At 28.2% G+C, this 11,907-nt stretch overlaps 2 protein-coding genes and 2 pseudogenes across 4 annotated transcripts, besides 1 other annotated feature; 1 reads left to right on the forward strand and 3 right to left on the reverse strand.

The window, feature by feature from the left end:
- Positions 1 to 5,288: part of a mobile genetic element that runs on past the window's edge.
- On the reverse strand, positions 501 to 2,304 carry TVAGG3_1050700 (annotated as a pseudogene). Its single transcript has one exon. A coding segment is annotated over exon 1 (1,804 nt).
- TVAGG3_1050710 lies at positions 2,538 to 3,539 on the reverse strand (annotated as a pseudogene). The gene has a single exon. A coding segment is annotated over exon 1 (1,002 nt).
- Positions 5,289 to 6,805: 1,517 nt separating the features above from the next.
- Positions 6,806 to 8,425, forward strand: TVAGG3_1050730 (histone-lysine N-methyltransferase family; the record flags this gene model as incomplete). The annotated part of the gene is made up of 1 exon (XM_001324614.1): positions 6,806 to 8,425. The coding sequence occupies one exon, from the start codon at positions 6,806 to 6,808 to the stop codon at positions 8,423 to 8,425; it is 1,620 nt and encodes a 539-aa protein (XP_001324649.1).
- A 242-nt stretch (positions 8,426 to 8,667) lies between these two features.
- TVAGG3_1050740 (protein ubiquitination) lies at positions 8,668 to 11,696 on the reverse strand (the record flags this gene model as incomplete). Its single annotated transcript, XM_001324615.1, has 1 exon — positions 10,815 to 11,696. One exon carries the CDS (start codon positions 11,694 to 11,696, stop codon positions 10,815 to 10,817), a length of 882 nt encoding a protein of 293 aa, XP_001324650.1.
- Positions 11,697 to 11,907: the final 211 nt, after the last annotated feature.

The following is an 11,907-nucleotide window of genomic DNA, read 5'->3' on the forward strand; positions in this document are numbered from 1 at the left end:
CTTTGTATATTCATTATTTTTAATTTTGTCTTTAATTTTAGAAATTATTTTATCATGATATTTCAAAACTTCATTTTTATAATACGGATAATAATAATCCATATCATCACCCGTTATATTGTTATTATGTTTTTGGAGATATGATTTTAATTCATAATAACTAAGAAAATTTTGATTGAGTACTAAATCATCAATTAAAATTTTTAAATCTGTGTTATCCATTTATATAAAAATAAAATAAATGTTTTAAGGGTGCCCACCTCTTTGAATCATAGTATCAAAACCATTATTTACATATTGAATCCCATCATTAACGGTTCCTTCTTCTAAAACGGTATCAAATGGTGGCGGTTGTTGTTGCTGTTGATGCTGTGATGGGATTTAAAAAATTCGTTGTGGTTGATTATTTGGAATCTGAAAGTTAAAACCATTTGGTATAATCGATTTGGTTCCTTTTGTCTCTTCTGTGGCATTTTATTAAAAATAAATTTTAAATTGTATTAAATAAATGGCATACAACATCCATTTTCACAACATACAGCCTTAGTGTGTGCTCCTGTTAATGCAGTCTTACCGATTGTTAAGCGAGTCATTGACCCGTTTTTAAGTTGTAAATTAATATTCTGACCATCAAATATCACTTTATCATTTATTATATCCAAATATTTTTTAGGTGTTAATTGCTTATTTTGTCGTAAACTAACACCTTTCATTTTTTGTGCAATCTTTTTAAAATCACTTCCATCAATTGAACCGTTGAATGATGTATAACATTTTAGGACATAAAGCAACCATGTTATCACCTTGTTTCTCAATTGCTAAACCCAATAACTTCTTCTCATGTGCTTTTTCTTCAGCTTTATTCTTTAATTTAGGTTTAAATTTCTCATCAAAACAGAAGAAATCAAATGGTGCGAATTTGAAAATGTTTTTATCATAAAATTGTTTATCGGTAACAATTGCTTGAAATGCTTGAGTGTTAGGAAGATTTGGGTCGCCAGCGATTGCCCAATAAGATGAATCAGTATCACCTTCAATGAAATGAAAACGATTAACATTCATGCATTTATACATAAAATCATAAATGAAAACCAAATACCAGTATTTAGCATTATCTAAAGTGAAGAATGCCTCTTGTAAACATGTATCACATCTATAAAATCTATCTTAAGCATCACTTGATATGTATCTTCACCTATTTCTCTTATGTTTTTAAACTTATTTGACATACATGCAACGCGTGCCTTCTGTGCATTCATTATTTTAGTCTTTGCGTAATTTTGTGTATTCATTGCATCGTAACCATATGATCCATTAAGCGAAATTTTGCAAAATAAACTTTTTCCTTTATTTCCTTCTAATTCAGCCTTTTGTCTTTCGTTCATAAATTTGTTCGCAAATTCATTAAAGCAAGTGTTTTTAGTAAATGTTAAAATTGATTGAATGTCATCAATGATAAAATGAAATCTGTCGATTAGATACCAAAGATAATAAGAAGAAAATGGTTGATATTGGTTGTGTGTTGATGCTAACTGAGTTAATTTCCTCTGTTTCTGGTCAACTGGTAGATTGTTTGATTTCATGTAATTATACATAAAACTGCCAATTGTTTTTTCATCTGTGATAATATCTAAGTTTCTTATTATCGGTAAAAACTTTATGTAATCATTAATGTATTTTTCATCAATGTGACCCTTTACTTCAGCCACAAATAAAGTATTTTTCTTCTTAATTATTCCCAGTGCTTTTGCTTTCTTTGTTGCTGTATCACAAATGATAACACCATTCAATCTTCCCGGCATATACATTTTATGGTCAGTATATTGAATGAAATCATGAGGATTAGATGAAAATGATGAAGGATATAATGAATTAAAATCAACACCAACGAAATGAGTCATAATGTTGGAAGTGTCCTCATTTGATACAGTTTTAGTTTCTGGACTATATGAAAGTTTATTAATGTGCGTGATTCCTTTAAGATTTACTCTATGTTGAACATTTGATAAACCACCAGTAATTCCATTACGGAGAATGTGATAAGCTTCAACTGAATCTAAAGTCATTGGTAAATTATTTTTTAATGCATAATTTCTTAAATTGATTCTTAAACGTTGAACATCTTCATTTATTTGATTTTACGACATTGCAATAACAACACATTAACTGACAATTTTCTTTGGTATGTGGTTTTTCATTATCGATTCTATCCAATGTTGGTTTATTTGCATATGTAAACGCTTTACCACACATTTTGCATTTAGATGAAAGGATTAAATCGTGATAGTATTGAAAATCATCCATTGAAACATTATTTTTAGTATCCCTTTCTGCTTTTTCATCTTGTTTCTTATATGATTCAATTTTATATTTCCAATACTTTTTCGTTAATTCAAAACTTGATTCTATCTCTTCCTCAGGATATTTTTCATTAGGATTAAAGTCTTTATATGCTAAAGCGTAACGAATCATTGAAGCATTCGATGATAAAGAAAGATTATGAAGCATATCAATTTTATAAACAAATGTTTCTTCAATAATTTTATCAATTGGGTCAATCATAATTTCAACATCTTTATTGCAATAATGAATAAAATATTCTAATCTATTCTTAAAGTTTTTAGCATCATTGAGATATATTTGATAATCACTATCTGATATAGTTTCTTGAGTTAATGCTGAATAAAATGAATCTTTCGTGAATGGTTCCTCTTTATATAATTCTTCTTCGTAATTCTCCCATGTGATGAATTGATAAGGGAAAAAGGATTTAACACGTGATTTATTGTTTCCGAAATCTTGAGTGAATTGGTCTAATGTCCCACCCGCTATATAATTTCTGATGTCAATAAATCTCAATTCATATGGAACGTTTGTTTTCTTTACAATGATTTGCTTAAATTGTGAAGATGAACCCAGCATTGATTTTTTTTCCATTTTGCAGTGTTTAAATCACGAAGAATTAAATTTAAATCAAACTTTCCCGAATTAAAACCTATGATATTCACTTTATTGAATTCCTCATCTAGAAGTTCTTTAAATGCTTCCTTCTGTTTTTCATTTAATGTATGAGACAAAGTCCCCGCCGTTTGGTCCGTTTGCGACTTCATTAATTCTTCATATTGTTCAATATTTGATTTAGCAACTAATGAACAGGTTGAAAATAAAAACTCAATCCAATCAGAAATAAAAGAATCACTTGAAGTTAAGCAAAAATTCCTCGTATATGTTTTATCATTTAATTTAACCGTTGATGATACCATGAATGGTTTTAAGTAAGCGTTCAAAGTTGCACACTCAGAAAGTTGTAATTCTTCTTTAGTCTCTAATGTTTCGAAGTCAAAAGTAATATAATATCTTGTCGGTTGATAATATTCCTGCAAATTATGAGCTAATAACCACTGATATATCTTCTGTTTCGTAATATGTGGTGCATATGGTTGCTGTGTCTTTTGCAACTGAACGTCTTGAATTAATCTTCCATTATTTTCTTTACATTTCTCACAATGCTTTAAAAATCTTCTTTGGTTTTTCCTTTCTGGATCATCACGGATAGAATAAACTTCTTCTTTACAATATGGACAAACTTTATAACCGGTGAGTGCTTCAACGTCTGTTATTCTGTCAGCGTGAAGTTTTCCACATGGACTCTGTGTTAATAAAATATTTACTGTTTCAAATTCTGGATCTATCATTATTGATTCCACTAATGGAAAGTCTACCTTATTTATGTCCACGTCTTCTGGTTGAGGATCACAATAATAGAAATCAATATTAACATTTAACATTCTCGCTAATCTCTCACTTTCTGATGAAATGTCAAACCCTTCATATGAATCTATTGCTTCATTTAAATAACTTCTACGAGTTTTAGGATTAACACCATCAGGAATGTTATAGAAGCGTTTAAATAACCTTCTACCTTCTGCTCTAATTTGATTATCATTCATTTTAGCGGTTCCGTTTTTGTTCATTTATGTAAGAATAAAAATTAAAAAATAAATAAAAATAAAGTTTATTTTTTAAAGCCCATAAAATGAATTAAGAACACATAAATTTTTATCATCTGCAACGTGACGAATACATTTTAATTTACTCAAGAATGCGTACCCTGATACATTAAATCTAATTCCTGTCTTATTTAATTTCACAACTTTGAAAAGGAATGTATGAATAGCTATAAAATGATGAGAAGATGTTTTATGGGTTGCTTCCATTTTTTCTGAAATAAATGAATAAATATAATGTTTATAAGTTTTCATATCTTTTATATTCTTAATAACGAATGGTATAGACCTTTCCACTTCATCTTCCTTCGGTGCTGTTCTTTCATATGAAACATTATTGGTATCTTCAATAATGAAACCACAATCACACAAAATTTTATATGTTCCAATGGTTTCTTTTGATATTTTATCTAATAATTCAAAAACTTTATCAACACCCGTGCATTTATTTAAATAATAATTTGTGTAAATATCATGATCTTCTTTCTTAATCGTATTAGTTGCATATGTCACGTTTTTAAGAGCTTTTTTGAATTTTTCGGAATCTAAAGGTGGTGAAAGTAAGATACAAGGGTATTTTTCATTATCAATAAATTGTAACTTATGTTTACGAATAAATTTAGTACCTTCTTCTGAAAGTGTTTCATCTATTTCGCCATCTAATAAATTTTGTGTTGATTCTGAGACATAATTTTTATATCTTTCTTCATGAGATTTCTGAACTTCTGATTCTGAAGCTGGGATATTCATTAAACCCTCTACTTCATTTTCATTATATTTTTCAACTTCTCTTAATTCCTTAATTTTTTCATCTATTTCATCTCTTATTTTTTCCAGTCTTTCAATTTCAATTTCATTGTATTCATCATCTTTAATCCGTTCTTCATAATATTCAGGGAAAACATCAGGTTCTTTAGGTTTTTCTTCTTTAGATGTGGGATATAAGAAATTTATAACATCATCTTTATTCATTTTTCCATCATAATCAAACTCATTTAAAAACTCCGCGAATTTTTGACAATTTCTTAAATAATATTTATCAACCTCATAACCCGCCTCCTCTAATATATCCTTTATTTCCTCATTTGTGAATCCCAATTTTTTAACGTCGTTAGTCTTGACGCTCATTTCATACAAAATAAAAATAAATTATTCAAAAATGTAAGACATGAATTTTTAAAGTTTATTTTTCATTCATGAAAATAATTATTTCTAATTTCTTTTACTCTCTCGTACATACTAGATTTGAAGAATTCAGAACTTTTACCATAATCTCCTAAATGTTTTCTTATCCCTAACGTGTGCCAGTTATTATATGAAACTGTATAAACTTTATCTTTATCTTTGCATCTTTCATCACTTCCAATATATTTATATCTCAGTTTTGATTTAGCATTTTCATATTCATTAACGTTTAATAATTCACAGTCTTCCTTTTTAAATATATGTTTTATGTATTCAGGATTTAATACTCTACGTTTATATGCTCCTAACTTAGTTCTAAAGGTTTTTCTACAAAATTTAGGAATTCCATCCTCTTTAATGTCATCAATGATTTCCATTTCATTATTTTCAATTTCTTCTTCTCGTTTATGAGGTCTTTGATTATGACTCCATTGATTCCATGAAATTAAATATTCTTTATCATTATATTTATACCTCATTAGCTTATTTTGGCTTTCATATTCATTTAATAATTCACAATCTTCATTTTTAAATTGAAGTTTAACCCATTCAGGATTTAAACAATGTTTAATTAATCGCGGAATATCTGACATCATCTATATATAGCTTCTTTTATAAAAGATAAAAAATAAATTATTTTAAAATTAATGTTAATTTTTTAATGCGTTTAGTATATAATATTTATTACTAATTTATTTAATAATGTCGCGCTTTCTTACGAATTCATGACTTAAAAAACGTAAGAAAAAATTTTTATATCATCTATATATAGAAGATGTGAAAATATACCTTCATCTATATATAGACGTAACAAAAAAAGTCACACAACCCTTCCTATCCTACTACTTTTCTCAAGCTTGCATTCTCGGCGCATAAGTGCCCAGAATGCTAAAAGGCGCATAGCCCCATTGCCGAATATCAAATTTATTATATTAAAAATCTAATAGCTAATAATTATACAAAAATTGCTGAAGTTCTCATTTCACACGGCGCAAATATCAATGAAAAAGATAAAAATGGAGAAACCGCTCTTCATATTGCAGCATTGAATAATAGTAAAGAAACAGCCGAAGTTCTCATTTCATATACATTCAGAAATATTTCAACCCAGATTCTAAAAATATCAGATTCTGAGTTGTAAACAGGGTGAATGAATCATATATTGAATCTTAAGTAAAAATAATTTTATGTAATCTTTGTAAGTAAACTTTACAGATCATTTAAAACATATATTTCTCGGATTCAATCAAAGCAGGGCACTCAAGTGTTTCACCTTTTGTAGCTGCTGCTTGTACAAAACTTATACTAAAAGGAACAAAGTTTTTGGGCATTAGAAGTTTTTAGCGCATTCAATATCTTGAGGAGTTATTCCTCTATTATCATTTGCATTTTCATTTACAGCGTGTCCCGCTAGAAAATATTGTTTATTTCTAATTTCCATAGCCATAATATAAAGTTATATTATTTATATGAAATTGAAAAGCTATATAGCATAATTAAGGGAGTTCTTGATAATTGAAGAAGGGTATTTCTTTTCACGAGGGAAAAAGTAGGGAAATTTAATTTTTTTTTCAGTGAGTGGTTTTCAAAATAAATTCACCATCATTTTTACAATGGAATCAATTCAACTAGATCTCCAAGTATTCCAGCGAATTAATAACTGCCAAACAAGCGACAAATTCACACTAACTATCAACAATTTCGAAATAATTCTCAATAAATTTTTTGCTATTACATTTTCATTAATGATTCACAAAAAATATCTATTAGATAATAGTATCAATAAAGTTGATATATCTCTGGATATTGAAACATCAGACACATATAATGTATTAAAAAATATCCTTCAATGTTGTGAAACATCATTCAAATGCGACAAAAAGATTTTAAAGGATCTTTTCCATATTGGTGTCGAACTTGAGATAAAGGAACTTGTTGATATATACAAAAAGAAGGAGATAGATCATATGACTCTAAACAAAAATAATTGCATTCAATTTCTTGAATATTATATCTACTGTTCATATAATGAAAAGATTTCAGAATGCTGTGAATATATATCTTCTCATTTCTATGAAATTGATTTAAATCAACTCAAAGCAATTTCAACAAAACTCGGAATCGATATCATTCAAAGAATTGTCATCAACAAAAAATTCTTAATCAAAGATGAAAATTCTTTTGCCAATTTTATAATTTCTCTCACACAGAAAAGCAAAAATTTCTCTCCGTTAATAGAACACATTAATTTCGAGTATTGCAGTGATCATATTATCAAAAATCTTTATGAAATATGCGATGGGGATAACTGTGTCAATATTATCAAATCACTTGGTGAATCACTTTTGAGATCAAGATATCATATTCGTGATTTTAGCCGTTATCATCTTCCAACAGAATATCTCGAAAAGATGACTGATTTAAAGAAATCATATTCTAAACTTATAGAATCTCAAGAAAAATTTAATATCAAAAAAGGTCTTAAATCATTTGAGAATCTTCCAGAAGGTTTAACACAGCTAATGATACCAATAATTAATGAATATTATATTAATGGTTATTTAATGCTCATGAATGCCTGCTATGATGGAAGACTCGACCATGTTAAATTACTGGTTGAAAGTGGTTGTTACAAAGATGTAGTGATAAAATCGGAAACATTGGATGAATTCAATAATAGTTATGATGAGCAGAACGATTATGATTCTGATGATGGTAATGAATATAATGATTCAGATGAATCTGATGGTTATGATGAGTATTCCGAATTCACATATGGTTGCACCCCACTTTATGTTGCATCGGTTGCAGGTAAACTTGATATTGTAAAATATCTAATCTCTATAGGAGTCGATAAAGACTCAAAGGTTAAACATGGAAGGACACCAATTATGGCTGCATCAGATAAGGGAAATCTTGATGTAGTAAAATATCTTTACTCAGTTGGTGCTAATATAAATGCAAAAGATAATGATGGAAGGACACCAATTATGGCTGCATCAGATAAGGGAAATCTTGATGTAGTAAAATATCTTTACTCAGTTGGTGCTAATATAAATGCAAAAGATAATGATGGAAGGACACCAATTATGGCTGCATCAAATTCAGATAGACTTGATGTAGTCAAATATCTTATCTCCGTTGGTGCTAATAAGGATGCAAAAGATAATGAAGGTAAAAATGCATTGGACTATGCAGGATATGATGTAGAAGAATTTCTATCATCAAATTGATGTCAAGATTAAATGATCCATAAGCAAAATACATCTCTTCATACAAATATCAAATTTTCATTTTTGAAATGGTTCAAAGTGATCATATTAAATCAATATTTTCAAATCATTTCATCATCTTTCAACTGATTTCCTACTAAAAATGATCAAATTTTAACTTGAGATAAAATATTTATTGCAATAATATGAAATTTCTCATCTATATAATGCAAAATATTATCATCCTCTGCAAATTTAGTCTTATTTTGTCTTAGAAGAGCGCCAAATTTTTTTTGAAATATCTATTGATAAAACATATTTCTATAATAAAAATGTCAAAAAGATAACTTCAAATTTGCGCATTTCTATAAAGGGATTGATAATCAATAGTATTTTTTTTTAGAAATTGTTGCTTCTTAACTTCTGCTTAAAAGAATATATATTTCAAATTCAGGATTCTTTTACCATATTCATTCAGCAAATATATTATTTATTTCTATTCCATTGATAAAGGCAGCAATAATATTAGTTTTTCTCTAAACAAAATATATTCTTAATGCAGAGCGCAATAAATCGTATAGTATATCCATAAGAAAAGTATAGCATGATGCTCTCTAAGAAGAATATTCAAATAGCCTGCCCAAGGAATAACTCCAATAACTTCTGAGTCAATATTTGATGTATTCCAATATTCTTGAGAATACAACCAAACATCTGTCTTATTGTTATTATCACCTTTAGTTAAATAAAAAGATTCTGTTTGATTTTGATGAAATTCAATTTTTCTATGAACAACTTGTGGAAAAGAACTATTAACAACATATATGATTATATTTCCGTTTTGAGCTTTTGCTGATGATTTTCCTTTGGAAATTATAAAGTCTCCACGTCTAAACACAGGCACCATTGAGCCAGATAGTACAGCTGATATAGGATTATTGCAATTCAATAGTAAACACAAAATTTGAAAAAACAGTATAGGTCTCAAAATAATATCAGCTAAATTTGCAAAACGAAAGAATATTCCAAGTGGACCTATATCATTCTTCCCAAAAAACAGCATTTTCAGAAACTCATCTGTTTCTGGGCCTGCATATCCTCTCATTTGCATTTTTTTTAAAATAAAAAAGTGACAAAATCATGCCTAATTTGATTGATCAAGAATTTATAGCATCTTGGACTATTCCGAACTTAAGAGAAGAGTTAAAATCAAACAAAGGCAAGAGGTTTTTCCAAATCGGGGCTTCTCTCCAAGTAATAGACACAATTAATTTTCCGAATTCATATTTGAATGTTCTTGCATATTTTTATCTACAAGGTCGCGTGAAAGTGCACAAATATCTTAAAATCATAGGAAAATTAGAAAATTCAGAAAATACATTTACAAATGAAAATACACTTGAATTTACAGACGACAGATTTATAATTATAGAATTTCCAGTCAAAATATCTCAGTTACAACTAGATTTACCTATTTCTATTGAGTTAAAAATGTATTTTCTTGACCAATCTCCAAATATCGAACCGGTTGATATAGAATCGTTGTTAAAAACAAGTTGATGGAAATATATTTCATCCTCATTTAAAAAGAAAAAAGTTTCATAGAAATATAATTTATAAATCATTTGATTTGTTCATTTCATAATGACCGTTCATTAACTATGCGAAGTTAATTACATAAAATCGACAAATCATGTCGATTGAAGCTTTTCATTTAACATCTTAGCAATTTCCGCGTTCCCGCTCTTAGTAGCAATATCAATGGGTTTAACATCATTACTGTAATGAAGAATTTCATGATTTACAAAAAGAATTTTCTTAATTTAAATTGAATTGGATGAATTATAAAATTGAACTCTATTATAATAATGAAAAATACTTCCATGAATATATTAACGAATGTAATGATTTAAAATCGAATATAATGAATAAATATATTGAATTTTGTATCCTTTACTTAAATCAACGCTTTTTTCAAGAAGTATTGATACTACATTAACAAGGTTACTCTTACATGCAGCATATATAGGAGAAATCTCATAAATTTTGATAATGAATTGTATGAAATTTTGATGAAATCTTCCATAAGTATTATAATGAATAAACTAAAGTCATAAAGAACTCCATGGGTTTCAAATGGAATTAAGCCATCTCCATAAATTTTTAAAAAGAATTCCTGATCTTGAAAAGCCTTTATTAACATCTGCGCCATGTCCAAGTAGTATATTAATAATATCAATATTTTCTTTCTTTATGGCAATGAATAAAGGCGAAACTTCATAAATAAATAAAAAGAATTTCGTAATTAATAAAAATAAAGAACTGTTTGAAGAAAATAAAGAACACCATGAGATTAATATAAAGAACAAATGGATGAGAATATAAATGAACTCCAAAACTTCCATTATAATTAAAAATAATATTGAATTCCTCCAGAAATTTTCCCAAGATTAATTTCTACACCTTTTGGCAATATGAACTTGATTAAATCAATGTTTTCTGTCTCAACACTAATTCCTAAGCATGAATATGAATTGTAAGTCTCTATTAAACTGTAATCATTCTTCAAATAGAAAGAGAACGCCTGCAGGTTATTGTACTGAATACATTCGGAAATTGTTACTCTTTCAACCGGATAATTCTCGTACAACCAGTCTGCAATATCATTCCTTCTGTTCTCAAGGGCAATACCTAAGCAATTATCGAATTTAATTGATTTTTGCTCCAAAATTCTAATGATCTCGTAATTTCCACTATGAATAGCACCTTCTGCAGTTCTTCTTCCAACTCTACAGTTATGTAATAGGAGAATCTTGAAACATTGGATTGAACCACATGATGCACTATAATCAATGAGCGTTTGATCTGCGCGGTTTCTTTGATTGAAATCAAATTCTGGAATGGCAATTTTTACTTGTAACTTATCAACATCATCATAAAGAATGTTTTCCCAAACGGAATCGTTTTCAGGAATGAGAAGGGGATCAATTTCAAGTTTCTTTTTAGAATTATAGGCTTTACATATATTTTCAAATATCGAAATTAAATCAAAAATATATTTGGGAGCTTTTGTCGCAGCATTTATTATACAGTTTAAGGTATAATTAACAAGATCTGTGCGATTATTTAGTAATTCTAATAATTTCAATTCCGAATCTTGTTGATTTTGATTATTTATGGCATAAACAATATCTTCAATATCATAAACACATTTCAACTCATTAGGGATGGCTGTAAATGTTATTGTTGACTCCACAGGCTTTGCAGTATGTCCGATAAAGAGTCTTTTCATCTTCAAAAATTTTTATAAAAAAATAAAAATGTAAAATCGATCGAATTAAAGAGTGAAACATATTTTCACATAAATACATCACAGATGGTTAAAGAAAGGACAATTGCAAATCAGATACTTCATTTGAAATCATTTGCAAGATATTTTAATATAGGAATACAAATTAACTATAACTTTACATGAAACAATGTATTAAAGGGACCTGAAGATA

Source organism: Trichomonas vaginalis, chromosome I, assembly GCF_026262505.1.
Source record: "Trichomonas vaginalis G3 chromosome I, whole genome shotgun sequence".
NCBI classification, from domain to species: Eukaryota; Parabasalia; order Trichomonadida; family Trichomonadidae; genus Trichomonas; species Trichomonas vaginalis.